Source organism: Sceloporus occidentalis, unplaced genomic scaffold (assembly GCF_023333645.1).
Source record: "Sceloporus occidentalis isolate IW3139 unplaced genomic scaffold, rSceOcc1.0.p SCAF_454, whole genome shotgun sequence".
NCBI classification, from domain to species: Eukaryota; Metazoa; Chordata; class Lepidosauria; order Squamata; family Phrynosomatidae; genus Sceloporus; species Sceloporus occidentalis.
The window spans coordinates 97,368-113,804 of NW_028317434.1; the positions used below are offsets into that span (position 1 = coordinate 97,368).

The 16,437-nt window shown below is 38.8% G+C and overlaps 1 protein-coding gene across 1 annotated transcript in view; it reads right to left on the reverse strand.

Moving 5' to 3' along the window:
* Nucleotides 1-508: 508 nt before the first annotated feature.
* The window catches only part of LOC149271872 (coiled-coil domain-containing protein 146-like), a 39,691-nt gene continuing 23,762 nt past the window's right edge, over nt 509-16,437 (reverse strand). Inside the window, exons 7-19 of the mRNA XM_089507042.1 lie at nt 14,680-14,753; nt 13,925-14,152; nt 12,749-12,935; nt 9,595-9,693; nt 8,683-8,853; nt 7,921-8,009; nt 7,670-7,834; nt 7,218-7,442; nt 6,132-6,360; nt 4,033-4,161; nt 2,024-2,161; nt 1,601-1,849; nt 509-712 (exon numbers count right to left, since the gene is read on the reverse strand). Coding sequence (XP_089363168.1) covers nt 509-712; nt 1,601-1,849; nt 2,024-2,161; nt 4,033-4,161; nt 6,132-6,360; nt 7,218-7,442; nt 7,670-7,834; nt 7,921-8,009; nt 8,683-8,853; nt 9,595-9,693; nt 12,749-12,935; nt 13,925-14,152; nt 14,680-14,753 — 2,187 coding nt within the window. The remainder of the gene's footprint in view (nt 713-1,600; nt 1,850-2,023; nt 2,162-4,032; nt 4,162-6,131; nt 6,361-7,217; nt 7,443-7,669; nt 7,835-7,920; nt 8,010-8,682; nt 8,854-9,594; nt 9,694-12,748; nt 12,936-13,924; nt 14,153-14,679; nt 14,754-16,437) is intronic.

A 16,437-nucleotide genomic window follows, 5' to 3' on the forward strand; every position in this document is an offset into this window, starting at 1 on the left:
AGCCTGGCTTTTGGGCAAGTTCTGTAAAATATATTCAGACAGTTTGCCCAGCTCTTAGAAATAACATAAGTGGGTGTTTTACATATTTATTGTAAAATATAATATTGCAAATTAACAGTAAGATTGTTCATTAATGTGATCTGCATCATCAGTAATGTCAGAGGTGCTGTACAGTGAAATGTTTGCAGATGGCACTCGGAGCTGTGGGCTTAAATATAAAATATTAAACACAACCCATTTGACTGGTAGAAGTAGGCAGGCAAACTGCCAGAATTGGTTCAGAAGTGTTATAACAAAATGCATTTGGCACATGGTCTATTCCCAAAAGTGTAACGGGCACTAATCTGCCGTGCTCTGGAGGCACTAAAATTCTGCAAAAGATGAAGTATGGAACATACTAATAATCTTCTGACTGAGACAGAGGAAACAAAGCTGCAAAATACCCACCCAAGATCCACCGTGGGTATAGAGCGTATATTAAAAGCACTGGATGTAATACACATTTCCTTTAAATCTCTATGGGCTTGATAACCGGCCTTCTGATGTGCCTCATGCTTGATCCTAGCTCGCTTGGTTTGAATGGAGCTAGACTGCCGTACGGCCGGGGCAGAGGAAGAGCACTTTCAGCGTCTGGTATATAGGCATTTGGACGTTGCTCTGCTGTTGTGTAGACGCCACTGGGCAGCAACTGTTGATTTTCCTCTTCTTTTATCTGCAAGAATTGAATATTCACACTTCTCAGATGTCGCTTGTTTTATTTGCTTTTCTCATTTCAGACGTGGGGTAGGTGAAGCTACGAGACGCTCACATTTAACGGAGCTAAACACTGTGTGGGTTACTAAACTATTCACGACTTTCTAATTTACTTTGGCCGCAGTAGTTTCATAAAGATTTGGTGTAGATGTTGGGTACGTGGCAGACACAAGTTCCTTCCCATATGGGATGAATAACAATAAGAGCAATATATTGGATTATTTTAGTTTATGTGCTTTGTTTATATCTTTTTTAGTTTCCTCCTCTGTTTTGACAGTTTCACAGACTAACTTTACCAAAGGTTTATATGAGGCCTTTCCTGTCTCCAACACTCGAGATTGTTGATAAATGGTAATAGCTGGGGCTGGCTGGTACTTCACACTGAGAAGGAAGTGTTTACGCAGACAGATACAGTATCTCACGGTGCCTGACACTTCCTTAAACCACTACATGTACCTTGGAACCAAGATATTTTTGTTTTATTAAAATTGCAACTGATGAAGTGAATGTAGCGTAAGGGAACAGGGGTCCTAGACATGGTAGAGTCCTTTTATAAAGCATCTTACTCGTAAGAATACATGGCAGCGATTCCAGACGTTTAAGTCATGTGAAACTAAAGCGTATGAATCATTTCTTTTTAAATGAGTACAAGTGCACTGACCCACGTGTGTCAGAGGAGGAAATATTTGGGGTGCTGATGAGTCTGTATAAACTGCTCTTCTGATGCAGAGTGATAGAAGGTGCAATCTCCATAGCAACCAATGGAATGTGCCTCACTTTTAGCACATCGCATCAGAATTGCTCTTGTTAGTGTTGCACGATATTCCCATGTCTGATACACACTTACTTTAGCCTTCTGTTCTTTGTCCAGGCGGCGTCTATGCTCGTCCCGCACTATTTTCTCCCACTCCTGATCCATTTCGTTGCAGGGTGGCAATCCTTCATCCAACCTTTTGTAACAAGTTTCCACAAACCTATCCTTTTCTCTAGCCTCATGTTGAAGTTTTATGCAGTTAGCTTGCTGCATAGACAACTCCGCAATGAGTGCCATCATTTTCCGATTAGTGTCTTTTATCATCTTTCTGAGCTCATTCATCTGAAAACAAAAAAAACACATACAATTAACTGCATTTATAGGGCATTATTTGAAGCAGCCTCTTCTGTATGATACCATTATATGGATGACCCAGCAATGTATACTGTGTGTGATTGCACCTGGATATTCATTTCATTGGTGCTGAAATTGTTTTATATAAGGAATAACACTGACCTTTTTAGCAAGGGATATGGTGTCCTCCTTGCCGCTCTCTGTTTTCTGCTGAAGTTTGTCTGAAAGTTGTGAAATATGTTCATACAGAAAGTCCTTTTCCATCAAGCACTGTTCCTTCTCTGTCAAATCCAATTCCAGCTGATTTGGGACAACAGTTAAGATACAGATTGTTGATTAAATAACCATCCCCTTCATGCCGTGGTACATTTCAAATGAGTTACAGAGCTAGCAGTGGAGATCATCGTTCAAATTCCCCTGGAATATTAGATAACTAACAGCCATGTTTAGATTTTCATTGATAAACTGAGTAACTTCACTAGTAAGAAGGGTATGCAACATTCTTTAATAAAATCTGCACTACAGGTATATCTTTTAATCCCACACCCATCCCTTACATTTCATTGTTATCTGAAGCTGCATTTTTCCAATCTGTTCTCTCACACAACACCATAAATGCTCCCAACTCAAGTAACTAACTCCTCTACGACTGAAGCACACCTTATCGTTCACTTGAAGTCACCACAGAGGACTGTAGATAAGCAAATATGAGGCCTTACTGCTACATGACTGTAGCTGTATTTCATAACAGGGCGACCAATTGTTCTCAAGCCCATTGCATACCTATCATATCTGTCATATCCATCATATCTATCATACCCTATGTTGGAACTGCTTGTGTTTTCTCCCTATTTCTCTTTCTCAGAGGGAAACAGAGAAAAGTTAGAAGTAAGAGAGAAAAAAAAAGTGCACATCATTTTAAAGATCACTTTACTATACCATTAATATTATAGTTAATAAATATACATTCTATGTATTCAGAAACAAATCTTTAACCTGATAATCTTCCTGGTGGTTGGACCACTTGAACCTTTTACCTGTAATATTGTATAGCTATACCCTGACTGCCTGAACAGGGCCCATTTCACCTTTTCTTCTCTGACATCTAAGCATAGTTAGTGCATTATAAGCAAATACATAGTGGTTGTCAGCACAGGTAATACAGACAAATTGTTATACTGATCTGATACTGTCTTAACATGCTTGGGCTTCACAGGTACCCTGGTATTAGGCCCTACAATCATATTGGGCAAGCCAGTGTGGGCTTAAACCGGATCCCTGGTTCAACAGAAGGAACAAGAGACAAGCTAGAACTGGTTGAAGCACTTTTGCTAACTGGGTCATTTGTCTTTAGAAGGCAAGAAGTCCCATTTTATACAGGCCAGAGTCTGGCCTAATCCATCTTAACTCACTTCTAGCCTAAAATACTGCCCAGAAGTAGAATTTTACCCATGTAAGTCTTCAACATTATTATTTTATTATTTTTAACAAAAACATACAAAGGACAATATATGGGCAATAGATAAGTGTGAACAGGGAATGAAGAAAGAACAAAACAAAGGAAATAACAAATCTCTACTAAATAACTACTACATTACACTGTGTAATTATGTGCTTGTATGTAATATTTATCATGTTTTTGTCACATTTCACCTAGTTTATCAGAAAACTTCACAGATATAGATACTTGAGTACCCCAAAAAAATCAGTTTAGGTTTTTGTTTGATTTTGGAAACACTCCATTTGCCATGATATTAAGTTTTTTTGATGCAGCATGGTTGAATTCTCTTTTGGAAGAAAAAACCAAATGTTTATTTTTGTGAATTTGTACCCTAAATCTATGACTGCAGTAAGATAAGCCTCTCTTAACCTCTCCCCTTCCCAACTCTAAGTGTAAAATCAAAGTAAATTTTTTTTTTTACCCCAGCTGTCTTCTTTACCTCTCTCTGCCTCGCAATCAGTGTAAGGCAGAGACAGGTTGCATTCACTGCCAACGCCAACATTACATGTGATTGGTTCCTCAAGCCAGCGCATGCACGGCAGTGGCTCCTATTGGCTGCTGCTGGTCTGCCTTGTTCTCCAAGCAGGCAGCACCCTGGCACTGACTAGCTTCTCTTTAAAGACTGAGTACTTTGTCAGTGACTAAATTACTTGCAGTATGTTACTCTTACCTCCTCAATTTTTTTCATAAGTTCTTGAAAGGTAGGTTCTCTTCCTTTTAATAGGCGAATCCGGTTTTCTGTTTTGGGATTCTCTGCCTTCTTTTCCAATTCCTGTATTTGGTCATTGCACTGAGAAAGCTGTTAAATGAAATGTGATATAATTAGAACATATGATTATCAATGAAGGTTGTGACCCAGTGTCCTTTTTTGTTAAGCAGATATGGCATCCAAGACTAATTAATTCTTTAGGCTTGAACAGGATTGTCTACAATGTTTACTACAAATTGCTGAAAGAAGGTGGTTATGGAAATAATGAATTTTTATTGTTATGTTAAGAGATGATTTATTATTTTTGAGCGTTCATCACTCTGAGTATCTCACATAAGCGGCATACAGACTTCGCCAAACGGCATTGTAGGATCTGGATCCCCTCTCGATTGTAAGCTTGCGAGTAGGGTGCTCGTTACCTAATGTTTGTTTTAGTCTATCAGTACTAGGTTTGTCATACCCCCAATGTATGTATCGTAAGAAGCGCTGCCTACATTTTGGCACTGTATTAAAGATAATAACAATTCTTAGAATATCCTACAATTTGCACATGAGATTTTTTTAGGAAACAACCACTAATCTTAATTCATAATTATAGTTTGAATTTAGAATTGTTGTTTAAATACCACCTAATTTGGAAAATCAGCACAATTCTCCTCAAAAAGGGGTAACAAGGTTATACAAGTCTGAGTTCATTTTGAAGCTAATAAATAGTTTTTTCCAGTGGACATTATTTTCCAGAAGCTACAAAATGGAAATAGAAAATAATGCATGGAACAGAAGGAGGGATTGTAAGTGACAAGAGTCAAAAGGATTCAGCGGACAAGTGTTCTTTATTAACATGGCCAACTCAACACTGAACATCTGCAATGTATGGTTAATGCTAGCTTTATAGTACATTTGTTCTGTCAGTTTAAGCCACTGGTACATGGTTCTTTTTTAATTATTATTCATATTGTCATTTTACCATTGTCAAGGAAAGATACACAATTGTGCACAACCTGGGCAAGTAAAATGTGTAACCAAAATGGGTAAAGGGATCTATTCACTGAAGCATGGGACTCCAAATGTGAATGCGTGAATGTATATGGAAGGTGTTCGTATTAATGTGTGTGCATATATGGGTAAGTGTACAGCTGCCCCTGACCATCATCACACCCACCCACATCATAATTCATAACCCCCAACCACCATATTTGCATATTCATACCTCCCACTATCAACATTATATTCCTCCTCACCATCATTTTCATCACCTATCATCCGCTTTTGCATCAAAATCATCCCCTTACATTTCAATACCTAGCAGTATTTCCCCTTCCTACCCTCTCTCAGAATGCACCAATTCATATTTTGTGTGTCCCCAGCCGAGTCTATCAGTATGCCTGCCCGTAGGTCTGTGGTGTGGTCTTGCTCTGTGTGTTTGTCCATCAGTGTTGCACCATATATGATGTCATATCCAGTGTGACATTGACTGGCAGATGTGCAGTGGATAGGAGACCTGTGCCTCAATCAACCACTTTTATGGCTGCGACCACGGCCACACATATTCGGATGGGCAGCCTCAAGACTGGCCCAGGTGCGTCGGCCAACTGGGAAATCTCCCAGTACTCCAGTCCAGCCCTGCCGTCTGGGCAAGCGGCTGTTGGATGTATAAAAACTTGTGGTGGGCCGGATGTGGCCCACGGTCTGTAGTTTGGAGACCCTTGCACTGAAGAAACAGTGGTGTTTTAGTGCCTTAACCTCATTATTCACCATGAAGATCCATCCTCAGAAGTTCTTGGCTGATTCGGTATAATATAAAGTTAAATCAACGAGCTTTCTCACTATCCTCATCAATTAACTTAAATTATGCAAGCGGTGCTCATCACCTAATGCTGGAGAAACATGCCACAGTTGACTCTTCAAAATAAACAGCGAAGGGTAAAAGCTGAAGCTACAGCTCTCCTGTCAACTCGTGAAAAAACCATAAAGCATGCAATGTAGTAGTACAGTGCCATTCTATAGTAATACTTACATTATACAGGTTCAGAATGAATTTGTCTCTGCATGCTACTAACCTGAATTTGGAGAGTCACAAGATCTGATTCCAATGCCTGCTTGTTTGGCAGGCTTTTCTCAGCCTGTTTAATCTGCCGCTTTTTTTCTTTATGGTTCATCTTAAGGAATCGAATTTTCTCATCCAGTGCCATTATTTCAATATCCCCTTTTCTGAGAAGTGTCTCTTGAATGTTAATTTTCTCATGGAAAATGCAGACCTCCTCTTCTCTCTCAATAAGCTGAACCCCACTGTGATATGCACAAAATGTCAAATGGTAAATATTTTTACCATTACGGTTATGCCAATGCAATTTAAATGGACAATATACTCCCCAGGTGCTTTCATACTGCGTGGTTGTCTTATTATGACAACTGAGTGTTACGTATAAAAGGTGATGTGTGGCTGGTGTTTTTCGGGTGTTTCCAGACAGCTTTAAATATAGTCATCATTTTTTCCCTAAAATACTTACTGAAATAGTTTTTTTTTTTTTATATCCAGACATAAAACACTTTCACTTTAGTAATTTCAACAGAATTTCAAGAGAAAAGTTAAGCAATGTTTACTTTCTAGTACTCATTTCCAGAAGTCAGAGTCCATATGCGGCACATTCTCTGGACGACAGAGGCCTGTTCAGTTCCTTTATTCATTCATTTGTTGCCCTCCATAGTTAACTGTGAATACCGTCTAACTGCTTTTATGTTCTTACCCCCACCAACACACCATTAATACACTACCTGCACGGGAAGCTCTTTAATGACTCCATTATACACTTTTGTAGTGATCTTAATTTTCATCCAATTTTTTTGCAGTTCTTTTGTCTTTTTGGAAATTATGCTTTTCGGGCTGAAGTTTAAGATCACAAATTTACATCTGAGTTACTGAATTTGTCAGGAGTATCTTGCAAACTGAATGGGGCACTTCCCCTAATGTATCGGTGCCAGTGGAGGTGGGAATGAGGAACAAAAAGCGACTGGTGATTATTTCACTTATTGAATTCTAGTTGGGCTATGCACCGTTGCAATAGGTTCAAATTACATATATTCTACAGGAAGCCCTTTAGTCCTGTATAGCTGACTAGTGGCAGTGATTCCAAATCCCTCCTCACCTTTCATTTCTGTTCTGGACAGCAGTTTCATACTTCTTACGAAGCTGCACCATGTCTTCCTCTGCCTGGTTGATCATATTGGTCAGACGGCCAATTTCCATTTTTTGCTGTTCCTTCGTTTCTTTCATTTCCTGAAGGTAGTGGCTTACTCTGCCGACTTCCTTTCGAAGGCTATCACGAATCATGTGATTATTGCTCAGCTTTAACCTGGTCTTTTGTAGCTGTCTATAATGACAGAAAGTATGTATATAACATTCAACTTTCATTGGCTGCAGGTAGTGAATTGCCATCTGTGAAATGAAAGCATGCTCATATCTGGGATCTCTAGAGCAATATAGCAATTAGAAGACAATGGGACTGCAACACCCAGATGCTCAGTCGGGGTCACAAAAAGCACATCTGTCTTATGTGGCCTGCTGCATCTTAGTTATTTATTCTTTTATTTTACAAACCTGTCTTTGTTTGAAACATTGGTTCTTAGGATCTCTATTTCATTTCCAAGAATTGTGAGCTTTTCACGCAGTTCTGCGGCTCGCTGGTTGGACATCTGAATTAGACTAACGCACTTATTCCTCTCATTGCGTAGAACATCATACAACTTGGCAAAATCTTTCAGTCTATAAGAAGGAAACCATTAAATTACGTAAGAGTGTTCTACAAAATCGTCCAACCTGCTGATAGTCTTCTGACTTCCCAACTTTACCTTTTATTAATGTCTTGTGTTTTCTTCTTATGTTCTCCAATAGCCAGATCTCTTGCTTTGATTTCCTGCAGGATTTGCTTATATCTTTGCTGTTTAAATAAATAATCATATGCATTAATTAATATTTAAACCAAACCTTAAACTTCACAAAATTTGAAATAATCTTCATACTATGAAAGTAATTTCATTACGCATTATTATTGAAATAAAAACATCTCTTTACAATTGTATTCAGGTTGGAGGTGGTGTTTTGGTCTCAATATCTTAAGAATCATAAAAGTATTTTTCTGTAGTAATCAACAGTTCTAAGATTGAAACCATTTGTAAAGGCATAGCAGGCTTCACAAGAGCTTTCTCTTGACGTATTATTATAAAATATACGTATATATTTATTGACGTATAATAAAGCATACCTTTCATAAAGTAACACACTGCATGGAAGTATATTGTTTTCACATAAACCTGACACAATTTTCAGGTTTTCACATAAACCTGACAAATAAATTCATAATTGATTTAAAGACCATGGATTCTTGTAACGACTCAAAAGTTATACGTTCTGAATATACAGAAGCAAACAACTGCTCCAGAAGGTCTTTAGCCTAAATACATAGTAGCTCTGAATACTGCAGTTTACCAAATGCGATTTACAAATCAAGTACTTAATGTAAATGTAACATTTGAAAACGCCATTAATTCTATCATACTAAACTATGGAAAGTGTTTATATTCAAGAGTTTTTTTTTTTAACAGAATCATCACCTGGGCTTTTATGAGGTCTCTGGATTTCTGTTCCCTCTCATCAGCTTTGATCTGCACAAGCCGCGTCAGGTTGACTAGCTGCTCCCTGCGTTCCCCCTGCTCCTTCACCAGTTTCTCTTCTTCAGAAATGCATTTTTCCAGTTCGCGGACCTCCGCCTCAGTCAGTAATTGCTGCATTTAGATTGTAATTTTTATACGGTGCAGATGACCAATTAGCCTAATGTACATATAGCATTTTTGTGCATATAACAAGGACTTTAGATGGAGTTTATTCATATAAGGAGAGAATTGGCAGGAGAACTCTAGTTTCCACTCTCCCATTTCGCTGTTTATTCGAAAGGGATAACACTGCCAGCTTTCTCCAGCTCTGCTGACCCTATATAATATATAACTCAATGTGAATAAAAGATAAATACCTAACCAGTGGTGTGCACAAAGTGCGGCAGATTCACCCAAGATAAGTCTCAATTAATATCTTATAGAACAGAGATAGAAAAGTGAAAAATGTGTGGTCAGCATTATTTTTCATTTTCAGTGTGTATATGTTGTTGGTAAGTGTGTGCATGTGGTATTAGCATGTATGATGCGGAGTGTGGCATTAGCATGGGCGTGTATATCAGCATATAGTGTTTTATGCTGTATTGCCATAATAAACATCCTTTCACTGCAGACTAGGGAGTAATAAATTAAATTAAAAACATTATTGGGGAAGAAAAAAAAAAACACCAAATAAAAACAGAAGTTGGCTCCTAAATTTGTCCCTGACATAATGCTTACATTATGTGAACATAAGTTGAATTGGTAAACTATTTTTGTAATAGCCCTCCAATTAATTTACAATAACTATTAACCTTCTAACTGCCAAATACTGGAGAACACCTTTGTTAAATATACAGTGCAAGTATTGCCAACCTGTTCTGCCAATTGTCTTTTAGTTGTTTCCACTTCTTTGTGTAGCTCTTTCCTCCTTTCCATAAGCGTACCATTTTCTGGTGACAGAAAATTGTCTAGCTGCATAACATAAAGCAATGGAACACAATTATTAGACAGACTGCTGCTTACGAATGGCAGATATTAAAATTAACAATTTTCCCTTCATATTTTATTGAGCTTGAAGAAGAATTCATAATACATAATACATTGACATTATATTTGTCTCACAAGTGATGTGAAGGATTGTTTTTTATACTGTAGCTTCATTTCACAAGAAAATAACCATGCAGGTATTTGACGGAACCATAAGCAAGGTTCAATGAGATTATTATTATTATTATTATCCTTTATTTATATAGCGCCAACAGTTTACGCAGCGCTTAATACAATACATAAATTCAAGGGATATGACAAGACAAGAATTGACAGACTAAGACAAACCGATACATTTGGTGGAGAGAGAGCCCTGCTCGCAAGCTTACAATCTAGAGGGAAATGGGGTGACAAACATAAGGCATAGAGAAAGGGTGAGAGGTATTGTGGGGGTCGTATCGATGACAAGGAAGTTCTAGCAGCTAAGATGGTATGCTTCTCTGAAGAAGTGGGTTTTTAGATGTTTCTTGAATGTCGGGAGGGAGGGTGAATGCTGAAGGTTCCTTGGGAGTAGATTCCAGAGATATGGGGCAGCTCGAGTGAAATCTTGTAGACGGGAAAAGGAAGAGGTGATGAGTGAGGAGGAGAGCCTTAGCCCATGGGAGGAACGTAGGGATCGAGTAGGAGAGTATTTGCTAATGTGGTCAGAAATGTACGGAGGAGCAGTATTATGGATGGCCTTATATGTCAGTACCAGGATCTTAAATTTAATTCTAAAGGTAATTGGGAGCCAGTGGAGGGTTTCACAGAGGGGGGAAGCAGAAGAGGAGCGACGTGCAAGGAAGATGAGCCTAGCAGCGGCATTTAGGATAGACTGTAAAGGAGAGAGTCGAGACAGTGGAGTGCCAACCAGAAGAGTGTTGCAGTAGTCAAGACGGGAAATGATAAGTGAATGAACCAGGGTTTTTGTGGATTCTTGGGTGAGGAATGGGCGGATACGAGAGATGTTTTTTAGGTGCAAGTGGCAGGATTTGGCGAGGGACTGAATGTGAGGGATGAAGGAGAGGTTTGAGTCAAGGATGACCCCAAGGCATCGGGCCTGGTTAGTAGGAGAGAGAGTCGTGTTGTTAATGGTGATAGAGAATTCAGGTAGTGGAGTGGAGATGGAGGGAGGGAAGATAATGAGTTCAGTTTTAGAAAGATTAAGTTTCAGGTAGTGTTGTGACATCCATGAAGAAATAGCAGACAAGCAATTGGTAATACGGGACAGGAGAGATGGAGAGAGATCAGGAGAAGACAGGTAGATTTGGGTATCATCTGCATATAGGTGATACTGGAGGCCAAATGAGTTGATTAGTTTGCCAAGAGAGGAAGTATAAAGAGAGAACAGCAGAGGGCCAAGGACTGAACCTTGGGGGACACCAACCGAAAGTGGAAGGGGTGATGATGTCTTGCCAGAGAAGTTGACAGAGAAGGAACGGTTAGACAGATATGAGGAGATCCAGGAGAGAGCTGTATCTCGAATGCCTATAGAAGTAAGTGAGTGTAGAAGAAGGTGGTGATCAACAGTATCGAAAGCAGCAGAGAGATCCAGTAGAATTAGAATAGAGAAGTGACCTTTTGCTTTGGCAGAGAGCAAGTCATTGGAGACTTTTGTTAGAGCTGTTTCAGTAGAGTGAAGGGGTTTGAAACCAGACTGTAGAGGGTCAAGGAGGGAATTAGAGGAGAGGAAGTTAATGAGGCGGTTGTACACAATCCGTTCAAGCAGCTTAGAGATAAAAGGAAGCAGAGAGATAGGGCGGTAGTTAGTCAAACAGACGGGATCTGAGGAAGGATTCTTTAGAATTGGTGTGATTAGCGCATGCTTGAAGGCAGATGGTACAGTTCCAGATGATAGAGAAAGATTAAATAGGTGGGTAAGTGATGTACCAAGGGATGGATATAGAGACTTTGTGAGGTGTGAAGGGATGGGGTCGAGGGGACAGGTTGTTGGGTGAGAGGAAGAAAGAAGAGTGGCTATCTCTTCTTCGGTTGTAGGGGAAAAGGCAGTTAGTATAGTAGGAGTGGAGAGAGTGGTGTTGAGTGGTGTAGGAGGGAGTTGTAAGGAAGAGAGGTCTTTTCTAATAGTCTCGATCTTCTCTTTGAAGTGGGTAGCAAGATCTTGGGCAGTGAGAGAGGTTTGTGGTGTGGGTGTGGAGGGACAGAGAAGGGAGTTGAAAGTAGAAAAAAGGCGTCGTGGGTTGGAAGAAAGAGAGGATATGAGAGTGGAGAAGTAGAGCTGTTTGGTGAGAGAGAGGGCAGAGTTGTAGGTGTGGAGCATGAATTTATAGTGATTAAAGTCTTCGCTGGATTTGGATTTTCTGAAGTAACGCTCAGCCGTGCGGCAGCACTTCTGAAGAAACCGTGTGGTTTTGGTATGCCAAGCAAGTGTGTTGTTATAAAAAGAGGCAGCTGTGTCTGGGCAGGAAAGGGTTAACATGGAAGGTAAGAGAGGTTCAAGTGAGGCTGACAGTTGGGTAATGGTATTGTCTGGTAATGGCCTACAAGTATGAGGTGAGCGCTGTAAGTATGTCTTGTTAGGGGTTAGCACTGGAGAAAAGGATAGAAGGTGGTGGTCAGACAGAGGGAACGGGTAGATGGAGAAGTCTGAAAGGGAGCATGATCTGGAGAAAACCAGGTCAAGTGAGTGTCCCTCGGTGTGCGTAGGGGAATTAGTCCATTGAGAGAGACCAGAGGAGGATGTCAGGGAGAGGAGTTTGGAGCTAGCAGAGTTGTTAGATATATCTAAGAGAATGTTAAAGTCACCCAGAAAGAGATCACTCACAATAGCTTTCGGGGTGCAAACACGTCATATATATGATATTTACAAGTTACCTCAGCATTATTTAGGACGACACAGAGTACTATTATTAGTAAGGGTACTCATCTGGTGCTCTGGTGATCGTTTACCGCACACCACCAAGTGTACCAATTCATAAAAACACACTATGATAAAGCTATTGGTTACAGAAATATTTCCAGTGGCTATATCACTACATACCTCTGCTTTGATCTTGTCATACAAGGATTGAGTTTGTGCTAAAGCATCATTTGCTGACTTGAACTGTAACTCTGCTTTCTTGATGTTCCTCAGCTCCCTGTCTTTCTCTCTGTTTTTACAAGTGAGGTTATCATGCTGCGTTTGCTTCTCCAATAAGGTGTGACGCAAGTTCAGATCTAATGCTGCTCTGTAAACGTAACACGAATTGGCTCATAAACACATGCAAAAATACAGGCGTTTTTGTACATGAAAACTGTTCACTGTATTAATTTTTATGGAGATACTTACAAAAACAATTAAAAAAGCACTGTACCTGTTACACTACATCATCCACTCAATGGCTGAATTTCCAGCCATTTCCACACAGTCAGATTCCTAAAGTCAAGTGTCCAATCACACATGCAGAAAGAAAGGATGTTAATCTATCTTCCTGTATTTCCTAGGGATTTAGCGTGTAAAGTAGCCCACACAGCAACGTTATGGCATTGTTAATAAACTAGAGTTGTTTATTTTTGTCCGATCATATATTTCGGTTTATCGCATAAAAAGCACTTTGGGAATTGAAAACTTGTAAACAATCGAGAGGGTGGTTTGATTGTGGCATAATATACGCATGTGGCGTATTAATCTTTGGTGCTGAATTAAGCCTAACCACCAGCCTTCCCATCTGCCCCACGATCGTTCTTCTGAGCACCAGCATATGAGGTCATATCCCTGCTCTTTGTCTTTTAAGGATGCATGATGCAGTTCAAAAGTAAACTATGGATGCTGTGCTGACTCAGCACAGCCCTCCATAGTGTTAATGGTCCTGTAAAGAAGATCAGTAATTTCCCTTTTAAGCAGTGGCATTACAGGAAGCCTGATCACCCATAATATGGTAGAGGAGCTGCTGCCCCCTGGTCATGTTGCCCTAGCCCTATTTCGCCTATGGCAGAATACACCACTGATTATAAAGTGCAGGCAATATATATATATATATATATATATATATATATATATATATTAATATATAATGTTTTAATTAATACCATCAGTGCATAGTTTGGTTATTCATTTCAATTTTCCAAGAATCTGCATTCACTGCGTATATATTTATGTACAGCACGAGAGAAAAGCATTCCAACATATGAAAGGAATCCTCGTGAACCCACATGACCCACAATTGACATTCTTCACCTTTCTCCCAAAGCCATGGCTTCGTCTTCCTTGGAAATCTCAAGCAGTTTTTTCAGATGGTTGAATTCTCGCTCTTTATTTTCCAACAAAATCCTTTTCCCATCTACCTCCTTGATGGCTGCTTCTTTCTCTTCCATTATCTTATTGATTTTCTGCTCTACCTGTTTCAGGCTGTGGTTTAGGTCTTGGCACTGTTCCTCTAGCTGTAGTTTTTCTTTCTCTGTTACCCTAGAGTAAAGAAAAGCCCAGTTAAATAACACGAACAAGCCAAAAGCCCAATAAGAATGTGTAGACCTGGCTATTATACACACACAACAATGTCTAAAACACAGCAACCAAAGCATATGGGAATATTTACTCTTCCAACAAAATCAAATCTTTGAGCTCTTATGAAGTAATATAAGCTAGTTACGGGCCAAAACCTGGATCTTGAACTCTTCGCACTTTATCAAATCCAGAGCCACCTAAATAAAATGATTCCTTGAGTAAAACCGGATATGTGGAATACATAACTGCACTTGTGCCAGGTATTTTAGTGGAAATTACCAACAAAAGAAAAATACATTCTTTACAGAGATGCAAGCTATTTACTTTCTAATCAGTACATGTACTAAGCTTAGTCAACATCCAGGCAGATCTAGGCATAATGGCTACAAATCTACAATTCACTACATATTAAGATTATGTCTATTATCTATCATTATATTGACTGCACATCTGTGTTATATAATGCAAATTGCCTCCAAATTCCATACATTATCTTGCGGTTAATCTTCTCCATGTCTTTGCCGAGCTGCGCAGGTATATTATGGATCTGTACAAGTTCCTCCTAGAAATAGAGGTCAAAATGAAGTCAGTATACAGAAGTAAACGGTTTTATGAAACTAAGCTTACTCAAGTACGGCAAAGAAAACACAGAGCAGAATGACAGGCTTTGGTTGCGATTATACCTAAATGAGTAACAGGAGTAAATATAGCAATAATGTTGTTCTGGACGTATATTTTGTAGCAATATAGATGTGTATATATGTGTATTACATGACATTGGGAATAATTTCAGTATCGTAAGAAACAGCATGAGACATGGTATCCATATACTTATTCTGGAAAATATGCACAGGTAACAACAAATGTGGTATGGAAATGACGCCAATTGTTACTTATAGATTGATAATACTCAACAATATAGTGTTAACATTATTTTTTTATATAAGACACTTCAAATTATCTAATTGCCGTGTTTGAAGATAATAGTATAATAGATAATGGCATTGTAGTATGTATAACGTGCATGGTTTTGTCAACATATTCAACACAGTGCAATACTTTGAAAGATTACAGTAAAACATAAGTGAGATAGGGTTCCTAGTAAAGAAAAAAAAAATATGTTTAAGCTTTTTTGAAGAATTTTGTCAAAACCAGATGAAACCATGGGTTATTTCTTTCTTGATGTTCAAGTTCCTAAATGTAGTCTTCGTACAATTGAAGAAGGTAGCGAGAGAGTCAGAGAGCAGTATGCGGGCATTAGGAGATCAGCTTTTGTCAAAGCGACCATTTTGTAAATCCCGAACTACACTTTGTGTACATTGTGCGTATGTGAAATCTTGCTTTAGGTAGAAGAAGAATTTCATTTTTGGTGCTGCAGAGGGAAATGCATTCATCGACTCTTACAGCATTGTATGAAAGCTCAACGTAGCATTATTATTATTCAGTAATATTGTACAATACCCAAAAGAAGTCAACCTATCATCTAAAAATAATGTCTGATTTTTACTTCAAAAACAAATGTTTCACTTGTTTCAGATTTTTAGGAATAAACCTTATAGACAGTTGTTTTAATGTTCCATTGGATAAAATGAATGTGTTTATAATCACAGGTCCACTTGTGTCCATTTCTGTATCGCATTCTATATGTATACAGAATTATTTTACTTAGCTAACTTGTGACATAAGGAGTAGAGCAAGACTCAAATCATATCTGTAGTGTGAGTCTAGTAATTCTCAATTATATTAACACATGTACCCTATATGCATCCTACACAAAAACAATACACCCCAGGATATACACCATTCAGTGCAGACACTGTTCACACATCCCCACACCCCACAATCACATACTGTGAGACTTCCCCTACCTGATCTATCTTTAATATTCTCTGACCTTTAAATCATAAATTAAGGGACTTTTGCTGAGGGTGAATCTGGGCAGGAAATCATAACGTAAATTTTAAAATGATGAAATTCTTTACGACACACATTTAGCAATTATTTCCTGCGTTATATTGCTTAAAGACTGAAGACTGCTTATTGCTTACTTGCACAAAGCAGATGCTTTTAGGGGGTTATTTGTATGCTATGCTCTGATGTGCTTCTCTATTCCACAAACATTTTTATAACCAAGTGAAGCACCTGAATACGTCTTGAGGTTGTTTCAGCAGTCTATGAAATTGCATACAGAATAATAATTTCACTCCAGAAAGGTGTTGTTGTTCCTTCCTTCAACAACATGTTTC